General features: G+C 35.9%; 1 protein-coding gene and 1 pseudogene across 1 annotated transcript in view; one reads left to right on the forward strand and one right to left on the reverse strand.

The window, feature by feature from the left end:
* Positions 1–21,596, forward strand: part of DNAH9 (dynein axonemal heavy chain 9) — a 704,007-nt gene that overhangs the window by 248,581 nt on the left and 433,830 nt on the right. Inside the window, exon 32 of the mRNA XM_049776731.1 lies at positions 15,488–15,698. Within this exon, the coding sequence (XP_049632688.1) occupies positions 15,488–15,698 (211 nt within the window). The remainder of the gene's footprint in view (positions 1–15,487; positions 15,699–21,596) is intronic.
* On the reverse strand, positions 2,896–3,810 carry LOC126013739 (DCN1-like protein 4; annotated as a pseudogene).

The raw sequence follows: 21,596 nt of genomic DNA on the forward strand, positions 1-21,596 counted from the left end.
TGCTCTAACAGTGACCCCCAAGAGTAATTATTTTATGAAAAAAGCAACCCACACTTTGGTTTCATTTACAGGCACCCAACATTTTAGTTGATCAATGAATTTTATAAATTTATTACACAACATATGAAAGAATAAAAGATAAGGCTTACAGAGGTATTTAGCAGTTGTAAGAATAAAACTGAAGGCACAAAATAACTTGTAAAGCTTTCTCTCTAAACGTCAAAGGCACTGTTAAAATGGAAACTGGGAGGCAATATAAATCTATCAGTAAACCAGAACCAAAGTCAGATTTATAAAAACTTAAGTCAGAATTCTTGCTTCAAAAAGCTGCATGTATGTGATATGACAGTGGATGTCAAATAATGAATTTCTGACCTACTGCAGCAAGTAAACATCTACATGTTGTATTCCATTATGACAGAGTATTGCAATGTGGAGCTCAAAACACAACAGAAAAAAGAAAAGAAGTTTAAGAAAGAAGGCACCCTAATTTATTTAACATTAGCCAGTAAATAAGTGCTTAAAGATTGCTTGATTTTATGTAAGGTGGGGACAGCTGAAGGAAAAAGTATCTTAGAAATTGTCTGGCCCTCTTCTCTTCCCTTTGCTGTGAACTGTCTATCAAAGTAAGATGAAGGACAAGCACTCTGCAGTCAAAGTAAGTATTTTTCAAGTCCACATTTGTAGGTTTTCATACTCCAGATTATCTTTTGGGATATGCAATTAGGCTCTCGCACCCCATCATCGCCAAAATGTTTACTATGGACATAATGTAACATCTTCCCAGCTATAATCTTTTTGTCAGTACGATGAACTGTGTGCTTAGTATTTTAAACTTTACCCATTTCTGAACAATACCTTTTAAAATATATTATCTCTGTTTGTTTGCTTATACAAATAATAGCTGATAAAATTTAAGAACTTCTGCCTTTCAAGTGATTTTTCTTCAATTCCTGGTGACACATTGGTAAATAAACTTTGTTCAGTTCTACACAGATCCAAAGTCATGGGTGGATAGTTGCCACTTAGCCACCCCTACCCCTTGGAATCTCTCTCAACACACTGGTCTCAAGAACTGTGCTTGCTATCAGCATCTATTCTTTTCTGATATTCATTTGTGCAAACTGGTAGGAATCCTTAAGGTAGAAGGTGAGTCTATAATTCCTAAACAAGGAATGATGAAGTATGTTTAATTACTAGAGTTTTAGAAACTTCTGGTTTATTTATTTCACAGCAAACCAAACACTTCTGTTTGGTAGAAAAAAGGAAATGATTTCATTCTACCATATCATGATTTTGTATATGTCCACACTGTCTATACATACAAAATGTGTCTTTGGTGGTTCAGTTAGAGAAAAAAAAACTGAAACTTTGAACACTGTTTGCAAAGTAAGAGTGGTCAAGAGTAGCATTGTCTTGTGCTTCACTCATTTCATGCATTTAAAGGTTCACATTACATCCAAAGGGTGTTTTGGCCAGATTTCAAAATAATTCAAACTTCTTCCAACCATTAAATGTCCAGTCATGGCTCTTGCTCACATAAATGTAGTATTCAGCTTGCTCAAATGCACATTAGCTTTAGACTTTGTTTAAAATATTAGACTTTTGTTTTTTCACAAAACTTTAGGGACTAAATTAGTCCTTCAATAGCACCAGATGGTTGAGGTAAAAACATGTTATCTACACATTTTCTCAAGTAGGGTAAGGCAAGGGGGAAAAAGACATAAAATACAAGTCCCCCCACCCCCAATATTGTTTCTTGTTTTGTCACCCACTGTGTAAATTACTCAGGCAATGACGAGTGGGACCTTGGAAAAGGCCCTTCCGTGTTGTGTTAGCTCAATGCTGGTGGTTCCATGTCCACTGCCTGCAATGGACATTCTGCCAGGAAAAGCCTAGCATGAAAGAAACAAAAAGAAAAAAGAAAACAGAACATCTCTCACTTATAGGATAGTTCTTTCTCCAAAGCAAAGAAAAACAAAAACCACTAGAAAGGTAGACATCATGAACGTTCAATTAATGATTCAAGTCACAATTAAAAATGCTCTGCAATAACTGCCAGCAAACCATTTGGTTTTCATGAAGGAGGCAAAAATCAACTGTACTTAGAATGGCATAGAAGCATCAGCAGTCCAAACAGTGACTAGAGGAATGAGAAAGAAAACAAACAAGTGAAAAAAACAACAATTCTTCCCCAAAAGACACTAAAGAAAGCTTATGAGACTTTAAACCCCCTTAAAAAAGTGCTATTTTAATTTGTTCATTTGTACCTACACTTCAACCACTACAGCTTGAACATTAGAAAATAAAACCCTATTTCTCGCATGGTTGAGGTGATATGTGGCATGGTACATGTTTATATGCTCAAAAAATTATGACTTCCATTTTTTAAATGCTAACATTTAAACAAACCAGATTCTATTTGACATGCCTATGAGAAGTCATAACTCTCACTTCTTCCAAAAGTTGGCCTCTTTAGGTAAGGTGAATTCTGACAACATTTGCTTATGGTATTGGTCATTCTTGTCTGGTTTCCTGAAATGCTACAGTTGAGATCAAATAAAGTAGAATTGGTCCATTTGAAATATGCCACAAAATTATTTTACAATACATTTTTGCAGAAATAATCTCTAGGTGAAGCTATTTTTATACACATACACAAAATTTAAACAGCAATAGACACATAATCACAGTGAGAACGTTGGAATATTTACCAATCTGTAGTGTAAAGACAACTGCAAAGCAGCCTTTCCAAGAGAACGATGCTACACAGCAAGCAGAGCTGACCCATTCTATAGCAAATACCAATACGTCCCTGCAAAAGGGAGACAATGCAAGAAAAGCAGCATGCAGTAATACAAACAGCAATTTATGGCTAATGGTGGACATACTGTGGTAACAGGAATTCTCTCTCTGTGATGCATAATGTCCTAGGACATCTGTTTGTATTTATACCACTCCACAAAATCGTCCAACAAAACTGGCCATGCTCCATTTTCATCATAGTTGCTGAGGTCAAGGTTAATTGTTCTGCTAAATTCTAGTACATTGCACCACTAGTCTTTGTTAATAACTTTATATTTTAATTACTCTAAGAATTGGTGAAAAAACTGGGGGAATAGGCCAGATTTTTCTTAATAACAGTCCCAACATACACTTGGCAGTGTTTATGTCTAGGCTACTCTGGTCCTTTTCCTGTGCAAAATCAAATGCATATCTATAAATAAGTCTCACATTTGTAGACTCAGTTGATAATGATCTTAAGTATTCCAAAGTATTTCTGAATTTTTCTGTTGTGTCACATTGTAGAAAAGTCATTCCTTTCAACCATTCCTGTAGAGTAAAATAAACCATGTTCTATGCATCCAATTCCCAAGCAAAAACACACATAACTACATTTTCTGGTTCAACACCAATGTCTTCACAAAATTTCTCCATGCCTTCAGGACCTACAACATCATCAGTACCTGCATATTCATAGAATCACTCCAAACATCTCTTACTTGAAAATGCTTCTTCTTCCATCTTAATTATTGTTGAATCATATTTTCTATACATACTATCATGTCTACTTTTCTTGGTAGATAAATCATCTCCAGAGGCTGGACTTCTCTTCTTCTGTGGTGGCATCACTTTACTAAAGTGGTCTGAAGAAGGGCAGGGCCGCACACTTCCTGTTCGGTGATTGTCTTGACCAATGTCTTCTGTTAGATTTAGCTTATTAAGGGTGTGATAGATCTTATGAATATTTGTCAGTGTTGAGATATGAGAGTTCAGATGAAAGTTGACAGTGGCAGCATCCAGGTCCATTTTTGGACAGCTCACACCCTGCTTGGCCACCCAGTCTCCCTGTGCTCGCTTCACAGTCCCCCCCCCCCCCACCACAGGCTCACCCTGATGAGCACCTCAGCTCCGAGCTCTAATAGTATTCTTTTTTTTTTTTATTTTTATTGTGGTCGAAGTGAATTACAATTCTCTCACAGTAATATTTGAGGCACATAGTGACAATGAGTAAGGAGCGTTCCCACCAACAGTGTTGTCCTCCCTCCACCCATGTTCCCAGCATGTATCCCACATCTCCCTCCTTTACCCCCATAATGCTAGTGCAACTGTTCCCCCCTTGTACAACTTGTTGTAGATTGGGTATCAATTCTGTTGTCATTGACTTTGATTTTGTATTAATGTCTGATCAGTTTTTATTTCCACCAAATGAACATTCGACTGTCTGGCCTTGGTGCCATCTGGATAAAGAAGGAAAAAAGAAACAAGTAAAAAGGCAAACAAAAAAAGAAAAAAACTTGGAGGAGTCTATCTAGGTGTTATAAATATCCATTTAGAAGAAGAAAGGGAATAAAGAAGAAAAAGGTAGTAAAACAAGACAAACAAAAAACAAAAAACAGTAAGGGAGTATCAACAAGTTTATAGAAAGAATAAACACAGAATAAGCCAAAAACCAAAACCATCAGCTATGGAAAAAGAAAAAAAGAGAAAAAAGAAAAGAAAAAACAAAAAACAGATCAGCAACTTCTTTTAAAAAAGTTATTTCTTCTTCTTCTTCTTCTTCTTCTTCTTCTTCTTCTTCTTCTTCTTCTTCTTCTTCTTCTTCTTCTTCTTCTTCTTCTTCTTCCTTCCTTCCTTTCTTTCTTTTTGCATAGGCACAGTAAATATAGGGAAAATTACAGCAGTGATTCCCTTGGCCTAAGAGATACAGGGTTTCTCTGACCTAGAAGCATACTGCCATGGGAACAACTACCAGCTCCATACTCACTCATTTGCACATCTTATGATGCCAAGAAACTTTCCAATCAGATGTGGGTGATGATACCCCACCTCTGTAGCTGGAGATTTTATTTATGTAGGGAATTGGGTGAAGGCTAGGAGAGAGTTTTTCTTTACATTTCTAGGAGTTCTGTTCCATCACTGTTGTTGTGATCAGTTTTCTGTAATTAGTGGTCTTGGTTTTTGTTCAGAACCTAGGACAGAGCATAGGTCCAGAATTTCTTCTCAGTTGCAGTTGTTAAAGTTATACCCCTGAAATTAGAGATCTTGGTTTTTGTACAAATTCTACTCTGAGACCTAGGCTAGGAACTTTCTTATTGGTTACTTGATAGATTCTGTCCAGCCCATATTTGTCAAATTCGGTCTTCTATAAATAGTGATTTTGGTTTTTGCTTAGGGCAAAGGAAGACATGTCTCCTGGTTGCATTATATGTTAGGTGATGAGATGGGGCAACCCTCTCTTAGTTCAAGTTGTTGCCATTTCTTCATGTCAGGATGTCATGTTAAAACTGATGCAAGTTGGTGCTGAGACAGCATTCAGAGTTTCCCCCCAGTTCCTGGTGCTGTTGCTGGGAGCTGTGTCGGTTTTACGTCTGGAATCTGGGGTTCTAGGTTGGATGGTCACTGTTCAATCATGTAGAGTCTGAGTTGGGTCTACATGACACATGCTTATGGTGGGAGGCAACCCAGCATTATAAAATGCATGGCTTCTTATCCCTAATAGATAAGAGCTTGTTTGTGCATAATATTTTTCTTTAATTAGAGTGCCTATGCAAAAGGATATGGTGACATATTGTATTGCTGGTGTATTTGGAGATAAGAATGATAGTCTGCACAATCTCTGTGCCCTGGTTTTGACCAGAACTTTTATTCCAGGCAAAACTTTTCTTGTAGGTTTTTGTACCAGGTGGAATCAAAACAGGTGAGGTTGTAGAGAGAAAAGAAAAAAATTATATCTATATTAATGTAGTTATATAATAAAAGAAAAAATAAAAATACATTTTAAAAAATGCATTAAAGAAAAATGCTGTTTATGAGTCTTACTTTCTTTTGGGAATAAACAGACTAGGAGATATTATTATATAGTTATTAAACACATAAAGGAAATACAGGCTTCCCCATTGAGTCTTTTGAGATGTTCTTGTGGTGGGTAGAGTCCAGAGCATTTTTTCCTCACACATTGTGTCTTGTTGAGTTTGCAAAATTATTGTATCCATGAGGGAAGTGTCCTTGAACTGGGGTCCTTTTGGGGCTGAGTCAGTGTCATGCAACTGTCCATAATTAGGAGGGAGAGAAGGGCCATGAAGCATGAATCAGCAGGTGTATTGATTATAATTTCTTTCCAAGACATGTGGTGTGGGGCTGGGAGTGTGTCCTTTTGGTTTGGGAGTTTGGTGGTGGTTTGTTGGAGCAGAAGGTTGGTCCCGGTACCTACTGGGCTAATAACTAAGGGTAAAGAGGGTTAAATAAGGAAGGATAATGGGTCAGAATTCAGAGATGAGAAGCTAGAAGGATTTCTGAAGGGGGAGGATGGGTAATATATAAGAAGGGCTATATACAATTTGGGCATAACTTGTTTACAATTTAGGTTTGGCAATCAGAGAGGAGTCCACTGTCTCCCAACTCATGCCCACATAAATACAGACATTAGTTCCTACGTTGACCCTCATAGGCTGGGCCTGAGCTCTTAAGACATAATTGAGTTAAGAAAAGATAAATAATTGGTTAAAATATGGCTTCTGAGAAAAAGGAGGGGAAAACAAAAGATAAGATAGAGGAGAAGAGAATAATTATATATAGTGCAATGGATTGAGTGGATGAAGAAAAGTAAAGGACAGTGGGGGAAAAGAAGTAAAGGGAAAAAGAGAAAAAAATGAAAGAAAGAAAAAGAGAGGAAAAAAAGAATGTAGTGATTTATCAAAATGTATTCGATGAGTGGGACCTGTAGCATAGGTCTGTGGTGCGCCATTGAAAGTTCCAGTGGTCTGAATGATCATATGCTTTGGGTCCTAACTGAAGACATAAACACAAGAAAGTGGGTTATTTGAGTATTTTATCAAGACATTATTAACATAATGGGCACTGTATATAGTATCCAGCATGATTGACCACCAAGGTTTAAAATCACCTTTTGTTTTTCAAGGCCCTCTGTTGACAACTAAGCTGAAATGTTATTTTATACTTGGTAAAATTAAGGCATTAAAGTATATTGTTAGTAGTCACTGCAGCAAGAGACCAGGTTTGGTTCTGTGGAAAAATATATTAGGACATTATTATAGACCTTTGTGATTAGAGGTTGATTGCATGCCTGTTCACTCAAAACTGTTGCTTCCATTGTTGCTGGTTTATTTAGGCTGTAATGGGTATTTGTGTCTTTGTATTACCACCCTTTCACTTCATCTGGACACTTCACCACGTTATATGATGGCACATACGGTGTTTGGAGATTTTACCCTTTAAACTATTGCATTTGTTCATGGATTACAATATGTTAATGTAGTATATGTTCTGAATAACTCAAAGAAATGCTATCATTATTTATCTTTCTTCTTCTGGATTATTTCGTTTAACATAATATATTGGAGATCTATCCATGTTGCTGCAAAATCCATGATTGTATCATTTCTAACTGCTATGTAGTATTTTATTGTATACAAATACTACATCTTCATGATCCATTTATCCATTGTTGGGCATCGAGGTTGGTTCCAGTTCTTGGCTATTGTGCTAAGTTCTGTGATGAATAGTGAAATGCATCCATACTTTGGGATGAATATTCTTCCATCTTGGAGGTAGATACCTGGGAATGCAATTGCTGGATTATATGGCAGCTCAAATATGAGTTTACTAAGCAACTTTTATAATGATTTCCATAGGGGTTGGACCAGGCAGCATTCCCACCAGCAGTGGATGAGAGTCCCTTTCCTGCCATATCCTTGCCAACAGAGATTGGACCCATTATTTTTGATGTGTGCCATTCTCACTGGTGTAAGGTGGCACCTCATTGTTGTCTTAATTTGGATTTCTCTAATAATGAGTGATGGTGAACGTGTTTTTATGTATTTCTTGGCCATCTGCTGGTCTTCCTTGCAGAAGCATCTATTCATTTCTTCTTCCCATTTTTCTTTGGCTTTATTGGGTTTTGTGGGCCTCACCTTTTAGAGTGTTTTGCATATCCTAAATATCAGTCCTTTATCTGATGTGTCGAGTGTGAAAACTTTTCCCCATTCTTTTAGCTGTCTTTTAGTTTTAGCCAGTGTTTCTTTTGCCATACAGAAACTCTTTAGTTTCATGTAGTCCCATTTGTTTACGTTTGATGTTATTACTCTTGCCATTGGCATTTCATCATCAAAGACTTTTTGAGGTATAAATCTTGTTGTGTTCTACCTATTCTTCCCTCAATGAACTTTATATTTTTGGGTCTGATTTCCATATCTTTAATCCATTTTGAGTTGATTTTTATGAAGAAAGTGAGATATGGATTAACATTGAGTTTCTTACAGGTGGTTATCCAGTTGTTCCAACAACATTTGTTGAAGAGACTGTCTTTGTTCCATTTCAGGTTCTTGGATCCTTCATCAATTATCAGTTGACCATATATTTGTGTGTATGCCTTGGATATTCTGTTCTAACTCACTGGTCTGATACTCTGTGTTTGTTCCAATACCATGCTGCTTTGATGACTATGGCTTTATAATAAAACTGCAGGTTAGCCAAAGAAATGCCACCCAGTTTCTTGTTTTTCAGTATGTATTTGACTAACCTAGGTTTTTGTTTTTGTTTTTTTGTTTTGGTTTGTTTTTTCAGTCACACCTGGCAGTGCTCAGGAGTTACTCCTGGCTCTACACTCAGAAATTGCTACTGGCATGCTTGGGGGACAATGTGGGATTCTGGGATTTGAACCACCATCCTTTTGCATGCAAGGCAAACTATCTACCTCCATGCACTCTCTCCGGCTCCTAACTTAGGTTTTTTGTGGTTCCAGATAAACTTTATTATTTATTGTCCTACTTCCTTTAAAAATGGCATCTAAATTTGGATAGGGATTGTGTTGAATCTATATAGTAATTTAGGTAAAATAGTCATTTTAACTATGTTGATTATTCCTACCCATGACAAGGGTTGTTCTTCCATTTCCTTAGGTTCTCTTCAATTTTTATCTGGAATGTTTTGAAGTTTTCATGGTATAGGTCTTTCATTTCTCTTGTCAGGTTGATTCCCAGGTACATGATATTTTTAGACACTATTTTTTTGTTTTTGTTTTGTTTGTTTGTTTGAGTTTTGGGTTCATACCCGGCTTTGCTCCGGTGTTACTCCTGGCTCTGCACTCAAAAATAGCCCCGGGCAGGCACAGAGGACATATGGGATCCCGGGATTCGAACCACCATCCTTCTACATGCAAGGCAAACTTCCTACCTCCATGCTATCTATCCAGCCCTTTTAGACACTATTTTAAATGGGATTAACTTCTTAATGACCTTCTCCTCTACTTTATTATTTGCATAGAGGAATGCTATTGTCTTTTGTGTATTGATTTTGTAGCCAGCTAATTTGCTGCATTGACTTTTTGTTTATTGGAGTTTTACTATGGACTCTTTAGGTTTTTTTTTATGTATATCATCATATCATCTGCAACAAGAGATAGTTTGATTTCATCTTTCCCTATCTGGATTTCTTGAATTACCTTCTCTTGTCCGATAGCTATTGCTAGTACTTCTAAAACTATGTTGAATAAGAGTGGGAAAAGTGGGCAGTCTTGCCTAGTTCCTGACCTTAGTGGAAATGTTTTCAGTTTTTTTGCCATTAAGGATAATGTTGGCTGTGGGCTCTTTTTAGATAGCTGTAACTATCTTGAGGAAAGTTCCTTCTAATCCTATTTTGCTGAGTGTTTTCAGCATAAATGTGTGTTGGATTTTGTCAAATGCTTACTTTAAATCAATTGAAATGATGATGTAGTTTTTGTCTTTCTTCTTGTTGATATCATGTATGTTGTTGATTTATTTGCATATGTTGAACCATCCTGGCATCCCTGGTATGAAACTCACTTAGTCATTACGTATAACTTTTTTGATGTATTGTTGGATTTGGTTTGCTAAGATTTTGTTGAGGATTTTTGCATCTATGTTCATTAGTGAGATTGGTCTGTAGTTTTCTCTCTTGGATATTTGTGTGATATTTGCCTTGTAAAAGGAGTTAGGAAAGATTCCTGTCTTTTCAATATTTTGGAAGAGCCTGAGGATCAGTGCTTGTAGTTCTTCGCGAAATGTTTGATAGAATTCACCCATAAAATCATCTGGACCTGGACTTTTTTCTTGGGGAGTTTCTTAATTACTGTTTCAATTTCCTCAGATGTAATTGGACTAATTAGGCTTTCTATATCCTCCTTGTTGTCTTGGAAGCTGATATTTTCCCAGGAATCTGTCAGTTTTTTCCGGGTTCTCTATTTGCATTGAGTTGTTCATAGTATGCCCTCATGATGTCTTAGATTTCTTGGGGGTACTGTTGTAATCTCTCCCCTTTCATTTGTGATCCTATTTATTTTGGGTGTTTTTCCCTTTATTATTATTATTTCCCTTTATAAGATAGCATTTTGTCTATCTTATTTATTCTTTCGAAAAACCAACTCTTGGTCTCATTGAATTTTTATTTTATTTTCTTTATCTATGCTATTTATTTCTGCTCTGTTTTTTTTTTTTCTTCTAGTTGAGTTTGGGTTTCTTTGTGTTTTTTTTTCTCCAGCTCCTTAAGATGTCCTTGTAAACTGTTAATTTTGTTCTTTTCCTCTCTCCTGACAGGCCTGTATTGCTATGAGTTTCCCTTTAATTACTGCTTTTGCTGTGTCCCACAGATTTTGACAATTTGTCTCTTCATTATCATTCATCTCAAGGAATTTTTTTATTTTTTCGTTGATTTCCTCTTTGATCCAGGTTTTTTTTTTTTTTTTTTGAGTAGCATGTTGTTTAATCTTCAGATGTTGGATTTTCTTCAGTTTCTTTTTACAATTCATCTTAATCTCTGTAGCATAATGGTCTGATGGGGGTGTTTCTAATAATCCTTATATTTGTTACTTTTTGAAAGGCATGGTCTATTCTGGAGAAGGTTCCATGTGCAGTTGTAAAAATATATATTTTACTTTCTTGGGGTAGAGAGCCCTGTATAGGTCTGTTTGGCTCATTTCCTGTAATTTCTCATTTAGGGCTCTTATGTCTTTGTTAGTTTTCTGCCTGGTGGATCTATCTAGTGGGGATAGTGGAATATTAAAATCTCCTATTATCACATTTACTTCCATATGTTTCTCTAGATTTGTGAGAAAATGCCTAATATATTTTGCTGGCTCTACAATCGACACATATATATTGATCAGGGTTAGTACTTCTTGAGCTAATATTCCCCTGATCAGTAAGTATTGACCCTCTTGGTCTCTAAGCACTTTCTTAAGGTTGAATGCAATTTGATCTGATATAAGAATGTCTCGGGCCCGGAGAGATAGCACAGCGGTGTTTGCCTTGCAAGCAGCCGATCCAGGACCAAAGGTGGTTGGTTCGAATCCCGGTGTCCCATATGGTCCCCCATGCCTGCCAGGAGCTATTTCTGAGCAGAGAACCAGGAGTAACCCCTGAGCACCGCCGGGTGTGGCCCAAAAAACCAAAAAAAAAAAAAAAAAAAAAAGAATGTCTTAACATTTCCCCCCTTTGGCTTGTATAATTAATTTCCATCCTTTAATTCTAAGCCTGTGCCTGTTCTGTTCTTTTAGGAATGTTTCTTGGAGAGAGCAGATGTCTGGTTTTTGTTTTCTGATCCATCCCTCTACTCTGTGTCTTTTAATAGGGACATTTAGCCTGTTGGCATTTAAAGAGATTACTGCCAGAGAGAGTTGTTGTGCTATTGTATTGAGTAGAGTTGTATATATATATATATATATATATATATATATATATATATATATATATATATATATATATATATATATAATCGTTGGATTGTGCGTAGAACATCTTTGAGAAGTTTATTTAGAGATGGTTTGGTTAGCGCAAATAGTGTGAGGGTTTTTTGGTTTTTTTGTTTTTGTTTGTTTGTTTTTTAGTTTAAGAATGTTTTTAGTTCTCCTTCCCATATGAATGAGAGTTTTGCTGGGTAGTGTACCCTATGTTGGAAGTTTCTTTTATTCAGTAGTTTAATTATGTCACTCCACTGTATTCTTGCTTGGATTGTTGCAAAAGGGAGGTCTAGTTTGATTATTATGTCTCTTCCTTTGTATTTGAGGCTTTTTCTCTCTCCTATTGCTTTAAAGAATTCATCTTTCTCTCTCTTTTTTTTTTTTTGCTAGTTGGATTACCATATGTTTTGGTGTTTGTGTGTTAGGATCCATTTTATTGGGGACTCCTTTTGTGTATAACAAAAATATATAATATATAGGAAGATATAGAGCAAGAGATACAAGAGAACATGTAGAGAATTATCTTGATTATTGATAATAGAAATCATTTATTATTTAAAATATTAACATGCTTGTAATAGTGTTTTAGATTATAACATTAATGAACACATTATTTTATACCACTCCCATCATAGTGCCCATAATATACCATCCTCAATACTCTACCCACACTATTGATTTTGTTTTTGTATTTACAACAACTTCATTTCAATAACATCAAAAATGTATAAGACCCTTGCAACACCTTATATTACATCCAGTTCACTTTATCATTTTCATTATTCATTCACTCAAACTGATATTTTCAGATATATAATAGAGAGCAAGGGTTTATTGTCAATTGATATTTTCTGTATCCTTGTTTTGTTATATATCTCTATATATTACAAAATATATATCTCTATATATTGCAAAGGATTATATGACTTTTTTTGTTTGTTTTTTGGGCTACACCCAATGGTGGCGCTCAGGGGTTACTTCTCACTCTGCTCAAAAATCGCTCCTGGCAGGCATGTGGGACCATATGGGATGCCAGGATTTGAAACACCATTGGTCCTGGGTCAGCCGCTTGTAAGGCAAACACTCTACTGCTGTGCTATCTCTCCAGCCCCTATGTGTCTTATTTTGCTCAACATGCTCCAAATTCTTCTTCTTTTTTTTTTTTTTTTGGCCACACCCATTTGACGCTCAGGGGTTACTCCTGGCTATGCACTCAGAAATTGCTCCTGGCTTGGGGGGACCATATGGGATGCCAGGGGATCGAACCACGGTCTGTCCTACGCTAGCGCTTGCAAGGCAGACACCTTACATCTAGTGCCACCTTCCCGGCCCCATCCAAATTCTTCTAAGTTGCTGTGTTCTAGGTGTTTTTATTTTGTCTTGGTAGAATATAATATGCCACAGATTCTTTAAACATTTGTGTGACATTGTATATCTGGGTTGTTTCTATAACCTAGATATTGTGCAATAAAAATAGCTGTTCATAAATAGTTTAATATTTAATTTTTATTAGAGCATTGTGATTTATAAGATTATTCATAGTTGAGTTTTAGAGATACAATGTTTCAGCACCATCCCCACCAAATGCATCATCCTTCCTACACCAATGTTCCCAAAAATCTATCCCATACCACTACCATATGCCTCAGACTTATTTTTAAGTTTGTTAAAGTTTGGGGATTATGCTTTAATTGTTAACTCTATAATTTGGACATTTATTTCTTTCTTGTCTTAAACCTAACAATGCAACTGAGTTTCTATGATCCTGTCCCCCATTCTCCTCTTCCACTCAGTTTCATTCCTTCACTATTCTCTGGAGCCAAGTGTTCTCAATAACCCTATTTAAACCATTGCTTTTACTTATGCAATTATTCTAAATACCATATTCAAGAGATGATATCAACCTGTATTTATCCTTCTCGTGGGTCTCTTTATTTTGCATAATGAACAGTCCAGTTCCTTCAGTATTGCAGCAAATTGCATAATTACATAATTTCTTACAGCTATGTATTATTATTTATCTTTTTGAAATAATGTTTTTGTTTTTTGATGGTAAGAAGTGCTAAGAAGGGGCTGGTGAGGTGGTGCTAGAGATAAGGTGTTTGCCTTGCAAGCACTAACCAAGGAAGGACCGCAGTTCAATCCCCCGGTGTCCCAGGTGGTCCCCCCAAGCCAGGGGCAATTTATGAACGCTTAGCCAGGATAACCCCTGAGCATCAAACGGGTGTGGCCCAAAAACAAACAAACAAACAAACAAACAAACAAAGAAGTGCTAAGAAGAGGTGTAGCACGTGAGCTCCATTCTTAATTTTCTCTGTCAACACTAATTGATTTTTGTTAATTTTACATATATAATCCTTGCTGGCATGATATTATACTCCATTTTTATTTGGATTTATACTTTCCTGATACTGAGTTAAGATAAACACTTTTTCATATGTCCATTGATCATTCATATGTAATCATAGAAATGTTTATGAATCACTTCTTCATTTTGTAAATTTTTATTTTCTTCATTTTTTATATCTGAATTCTAGAAAAAAATTTATTTGGGTAAACTGGATAAACTTAGTAAGTAGTGAACAAATTTAAAGTTTAAGTGAAATTATATAAAGACTTAATATAATAAAATTTCTAAAATCAGAACGAAAGAAAAATAAATTTACAGTTTGGATCATGGAATGATGACAGAAAAGTAATGAAATGGAGGATTATCCTCTTGTCATCAGCAATATTCGATGCTCAAGTACAAGGAAATTCTGAAAAGAATTGGTTCTGAAAAGAAATGGTTTCAAAAATAAAATTTTTTGCCAACAAAATAATCATTCAAGGTATTTTAGGTAATAAATTTGCTTCTTGGGGCCAAAGCAGTGGTTTAGAGCATCTGCCTTGCACGTGCTAACCTTGGTTGGACCGCAGTTCAATTCCCTATCATCCTATATGGTCCTCAAGCCAGGGGCAATTTTTGAGTGAATAGCCAGGAGTAACTTCTGTCATCAGGTGTGGCATAACCCCCCCAAAACATTGCTTCTTGTGTACCAATATTTAGTTACATAATTTACTTTGTGACAAATAGTAATGATTTGATTGAAAATAAAATTAAGAGATTTAAAATTAAGAATCAAAAATTAAAAAATCTGGAATAAATTGAATCAACATACCTAGATGATTTTTATTTCAAATTCATGCAATAATTTTGTTATCTCATTTTTAAGACTTCAAAATGATTATATTCAAAATAGACTAAGAAGATGAAAGTTTCTCTTTAATTATGAGGGATATAACTTGTGGTGTTCAGGGCTTCTTCATGGTTTTGCATTCTGGGATCACTCTTGGAAAGAATCAGGGTCCATATAGAGTTGCAAAGAGAATCCAGGCCAGCTCTATAGAAGGGAAATGCCCTACTCACTGTTCTATCACTCTGGCCCCACCAAGATGAACTTCTTATTATTTTATTTAACTTGTAATTACAGATTTTAAGAAATTAAGTTATACATTTATTTTAACAAGAAAATTAAATAAAAATTTAAATTAAAAATCAGTTTAATTTTTTTTTAAAAATGAACATAACTTAATATTTATCAATATATGTAATGAAAGAAGAGTTTTTATATGACCTTGGATTGACGCTTACAATAGTTTCTTTTTAGTCCTGACACTCTACCCATAAAGATAAAGAGGAGTTCAAACAATTTTAACAAGCATAGGCAGATAAAAATATAAAATTCAAGAAGAAAAATTGAACCCCTGATTAAATTTTATTCTTCCCAGGTGGTCCAGCTGGAGGAACTATTGGCAGTGCGGCATTCTGTGTTTGTAGTGGGAAGTGCTGGAACAGGCAAGTCTCAGGTACTGAGATGCTTGCACAAGACCTATCAGATCATGAAACGTCGCCCTGTGTGGACTGATCTAAACCCAAAAGCAGTCACAAATGATGAACTGTTTGGCATCATCAATCCAGCAACACGAGAATGGAAGGATGGTAATAGAAACCTACTCCAAAAGAAATAATCCGGTCATTCATATTTTCTTTAACAGACTTGAATGTAATAGGATAAATTCTAGATGAAAATGTATTTATTGGGATGGCATATAAAGAAAGAATTTAAGAAAATTAGTACTCATATTTCATTCATTAGGTCATATTTTTGTGTTCTGAAGTCAGAAATGTTAATTTTAGCCCACGACTGTGACATCATAATTCATGATGCTGAATACATTTTGGATATTTTTTTCCGAACCACTGTGATCATGAGTCATATTCTGACATCACAATTGTCTTAATGTAGTAAAAAAAATTGATAACAAATTTTTTGCTTCTTAGGTAATGTTTTAGGATTTTGAAGTCAGAAGTGTCCATTTTGGCCCAGGACTGTAACATAATTCATGATGCTAAATTCAGACTGATAATCATTACCGAAATGGTGTGATCATATGTCATGATTCTGACATCACAATTGTCTTAATATGGTGAACAATTTTTATCACAAATGTATTGATTCTTAGGTCATACTTCAGGTTTCTGAAGTCAGGAATATCAATTTTACCCCATGACTGTGACATCATAATTCATGATGTTAAATTCAGTATGGACATTTTTTTCCGAACCAGTGATCATGATTCATGATTCTGACATCACAATTGTCTCAATGTTTACTTTGAGGGGGCATCTCAATCCTTCAGACATAATTTTCTATTATTGGGGACTTCTTCGAATTTTTCATATGTACGAACACAAGATCAATCTAATCAGGAGTTTATCTATATCTAACTTAATGGCTGTGCAGACAATTCACGGAGACTCTCTTCTACCTTGCAATGATTTTAAGACACAGGCTAGGCAGGAAAGGCTGGGACTTATTCCCAAAGAAATTGTGCATTTTAGCATCCCATGCAGATGCTACGATCCATAAATGATATTGAAGCTGAAAAATGGTGCCCAGGCCACATTTTGGTGATGCTGAAGATATTATTTATAGTACAGTGTTCAAGACAATTTTCAGAGCGCTCTTGCCTGACTTCACTTGGAGCTAATATCAGTTTGACTTTGAAAGAATAAAAAATCAATGACAGAAATTGGTGAGATGTAACAGAATTCAAGGCTCTTCTATGTGGCTAACACAAATTTAATCCTGGGCATAAATATGTGACCTCTGAAAACTACTTGAAATAATCTATTCATACACAGCCATGAGTAGGCCGTGAGCTTCACTGGTTGTGGTACAATATACCCCCCAAAATAGTTATTAGATGAAGAAATAAATACATTAAAGTTGCCAGGTAATATAGTAATTTATTATTTCTATACTTTGTGGAGCACTAAATATGACAATACATGGGAGAAATTATTTATAAAATTAGAGTAAATGAAAATACTAATTTATCCATCAAAGATAAATACTAAAAGTAATATCAAAACTTATTTTTTTAATTTTTTTATTTAAACAAATTTATTACATACATGATTGTGTTTGGGTTTCAGTCATGGAAAGAACACCACCCATCACCAGTGCAACATTCCCATCACCAATGTCCCAAATCTCCCTCCTCACCAACCAACCCCCACCTGTACTCTAGACAGGCTTTCTATTTCCCTCATACATTCTCATTATTAGGATAGTTCAAAACGTAGTTATTTCTCTAACTAAACTCATCCCTGTTTGTGGTGAGCTTCATGAGGTGAGCTGTAACTTCCAGCTCTTTTCTCTTTTGTGTCTGAAAGTTATTATTGCAAAAATGTCTTTCATTTTTCTTAAAACCCATAGATGAAACCATTTTGCGTCTTTCTCTCTCTCTCTGACTTATTTCACTCAGCACAATAGATTCCATCTACATCCATATATAGGAAAATTTCATGACTTCATCTCTCCTGACAGCTGCATAATATTCCATTGTGAATATGTACCACAGTTTCTTTAGCATTTCATATATTGAAGGGTATCTTGGCTATTTCCAGAGTCTTGATATGGAAAATAGTGCTGCAATGAATATAGGTGTAAGGAAGGGATTTTTGTATTGTATTTTTGTGTTCCTAGGGTATATTCCTAGGAGTGGTATAGCTGGGTCATATGGGAGCTCGATTTCCAGTTTTTGGAGGAATCTCCATATTGCTTTCCATAAAGGTTGAACTAGACGGCATTCCCACCAGCAGTGGATAAGAGTTCCTTTCTCTCCACATCCCCACCAACACTACTTGTTCTCATTCTTTGTGATGTGAGCCAATCTCTGGGGTGTGAGGTAGTACCTCATAGTTGTTTTGATTTGAATCTCCCTGATGATTAGTGATGTGGAGCATTTTTTCACGTGTCTTTTGTCCATTTGTATTTTTTCCTTGTCAAAGTGTCTGTCCGTTTCTTCTCCCCATTTTTTTATGGGATTAGATGTTTTATTTCCTTATAAAGTTCTGCCAGTGCCTTGTACATTTTGGAGATTAGCCCCTTGTCTGATGAGTATTGGGTGAATAGTTTCTCCCACTCAGTGGGGGACTCTTGTATCCTGGGCACTATTTCCTTTGAGCTGCAGAAGCTTCTCAGTTTAATATATTCCCATCTGTTAATATCTGCTTTCACTTGCTTGGATAGTGCAGTTTCCTCTTTGAAGATACCTTTAGTCTCAATGTCCTGGAGTGTTTTACCTACATGTTGTTCATATATCTTATGGTTTTGGGTCTGATATCGAGGTCATTCATCCATTTGGATTTTAACTTCGTACATGATGTTAGCTGGGGATCTAAGTTCAATTTTTTGCAAGTGGCTATCCAATTGTGCCAACACCACTTGTTGAAGAGGCTTTCCCTGTTCCATTTAGGATTTCCTGCTCCTTTATCAAAAATTAGGTGATTGCATACCTGGGGAACATTCTCTGAGTATTCAAGCCTATTCCACTGATCTGAGGGCCTGTCCTTATTCCAATACCATGCTGTTTTGATAACTATTGCTTTGTAGTACAGTTTAAAGTTGGGTAAAGTGATTCTTCCCATATTCTTTTTCCCAATAATTGCTTTAGCTATTCTAGGGTGTTTATTGTTTCAAATGAATTTCAAAAGTGCCTGATCCACTTCTTTGAAGAATGTCATGGGTATCTATAGAGGGATCACATTAAATCTGTACAATGCTTTGGGGAGTATTGCCATTTTAATTATGTTAATCCTGCCAATCCATGAGCAGGATATGTGCTTTCATTTCCGTGTGTCCTCTCTTATTTCTTGGAGCAGAGTTTTATAGTTTTCTTTGTATAGGTCCTTCACATTTTTAGTCAAGTTGATTCCAAGATATTTGAGTTTGTGTGGCACTATTGTGAATGGGGCTGTTTTCTTAATGTCTATTTCTTCCTTATTACTATTGGTGTATAGAAAGGCCATTAATTTTTGTGTGTTAATTTTGTAGCCTGCCACCTTGCTATATGAGTCTATTGTTTCTAGAAGCTTTTTTGTAGAGACTTTAAGGTTTTCTAAGTAGAGTATCATGTCACATGAAAACAGTGAGAGCTTGACTTCTTCCTTCTCTATCTGGATTCCCTTGATATCTTTTTCTTGCCTAATCACTATAGCAAGTACTTCCAGTGCTATGTTAAATAGGAGTGGTGAGAGAGGACAGCCTTGTCTTGTGCCAGAATTTAGAGAAAAGGCTTTCAATTTTTCTCCATTGAGGACAATATTTGCCTCTGGTTTGTGGTAGATGGCCTTAACTATATTGAGAAAGGTTCCTTCCATTCCCATCTTGCTGAGAGTTTTGATCAAGAATGGGTGTTGGACCTTATCAAATGCTTTCTCTGCATCTATTGATATGATCATGTGATTTCTATTTTTCTTGTTGTTGATGTTGTGTATTATGTTGATAGATTTATGGATATTAAACCATCCTTGCATTCCTGGGATGAAACCTACTTGATCATAGTGGATGATCTTCTAAATGAAGCATTGAATACTATTGGCCAGGATTTTGTTGAGGATCTTTAAATCTACATTCATCAGTGATATTGGTCTGTAATTTTCTTTTTTGGTAGCATCTTTGTCTGGTTTAGGTATCAAGGTGATGTTGGCTTCATAAAAGCTATTTGGAAGTGTTCCTGTTTTTTCTATTTCATGAACGAGTCTTGCCAGGATTGGTAGAAGTTCCTCTTGAAAGGTTTGAAATAATTCATTAGTGAATCCATCTGGGCCTGGGCTTTTGTTTTTGGGCAGACATTTGATTACTGTTTTAATTTCCTCAATAATGATGGGCGTGTTTAGATATGCTACATCCTCTTCATTCAACTGTGGAATATTATAGAGTCCAAAAATTTATCCATGTCTTCCAGGTTTTCATGTTTTGTGGCACAGTTTCTCAAAGTAGTTTCTGATTACCCTTTGAATCTCTACCATATCAGTAGTGATCTCTCCTTTTTCATTCCTAATATGAGTTATCAAGTTTTTCTCCCTTTCTTTCTTTGTTAATATTGCCATTGGTCTATCAATCTTGTTTATTTTTTCAAAGAACTAACTTCTTCTTTCGTTGATCTTTTGGATTGTTTTTCGGGTTTCCACTTCATTGATTTCTGCTCTTAGCTTTGTTATTTCCTTCTGTCTCCCTATTTTTGGGTCCTTTTGTTGAGTACTTTCTAATTCTATGAGCTGCGTCATTAAGCTATTCAGGTATGCCCCTTCTTCTTTCCTGATGTGTGCTTGCAAAGCGATAAGTTTTCCTCTCAGTACTGATTTTGCTGTGTCACATAGGTTCTGATAGTTTATGTCTCCATTGTCCTTTGTTTCTAGGAAGGTTTGGATTTCCTCTTTGATTTCATCTCAGACCCACTGGTTATTCAGTATTAGGCTGTTTAACTTCCAGGTATTAAAGTTTTACTTCTGTGTCCCTTTGTAGTTCACATATAATTTCAGGGCCTTGTGGTCAGTGAAGGTAGCCTGCAAAATTTCTATCATCTTGATATTATGGAGGTATGTTTTATGTGCTAGCATATAATCTATCCTGGAGAATGTCCCATGTACATTGGAGAAGAATGTATATCCAGCCTTCTGGGGGTGGAGTGTCCTGTATATATCTACTAGGCCTCTTTCTTCCATTTCTCTTTTCAGGTCTAGTATATTCTTGTTGGGTTTCAGTCTGGTTGACCTGACAAATGTTGACAATGCCATGTTGAGGTCTCCCACAATTATTGTGTTGTTATTGATATTATTTTTCAGATTCGTCAACAATTTTATTAAATATTTTTCTGGCCCCTCATTTGGTGCATATATGTTTAGGAGAGTGATTTCTTCCTGCTGTACATATCCCTTGATTAATACAAAATGTCCATCTTTGTCCCTTACAACTTTCCTAAGTATAAAGTTTGCATCATCTGGTATTAGTATGGCCACTCCAGCTTTTTTTTTTTTTTATGGATGTTGTTTTCTTGGATGATTTTCCTCCATCCTTTTAGTTTGAGTCTATGTTTGTTCTGACTATTCAGATGCGTTTTTTGTAGGCAGCAGAAGGTTGAATTGAGCTTTTTGATCCATTTAGCCACTGTATGTCTCTTAACTGGTGCATTTAGTCTATTGACATTGAGAGAAAGAATTGTTCTGGGAGTTAGTGCCATCTTTATATAGAAGTTTGTTGTGTCTGTTGGTCAGTCTTGTCTTAAGTAGGCCATTCAGTTTTTCTTTTAAGAATGGTTTTGAGTCTGTAAAGTTTCTGAGCTGTTGTTTGTCTGTGAAACCATGTATTGTTCCTTCAAACCCAAAAGTGGGTTTTGCTGGGTGCAGTATTCTAGGCAAAGCATTTATTTCATTGAGTTTTGTCACTATGCCCCACTATTGCCTTCTGGCCTTCAGTGTTTCCGGTGACAGGTCTGCAGTAAATCTCAAGGATGTTCCCTTGAATGTAATTTCTCTTTTCAATCTTGC

This window comes from Suncus etruscus, chromosome 7 (genome assembly GCF_024139225.1).
Source record: "Suncus etruscus isolate mSunEtr1 chromosome 7, mSunEtr1.pri.cur, whole genome shotgun sequence".
Taxonomy (NCBI): Eukaryota; Metazoa; Chordata; class Mammalia; order Eulipotyphla; family Soricidae; genus Suncus; species Suncus etruscus.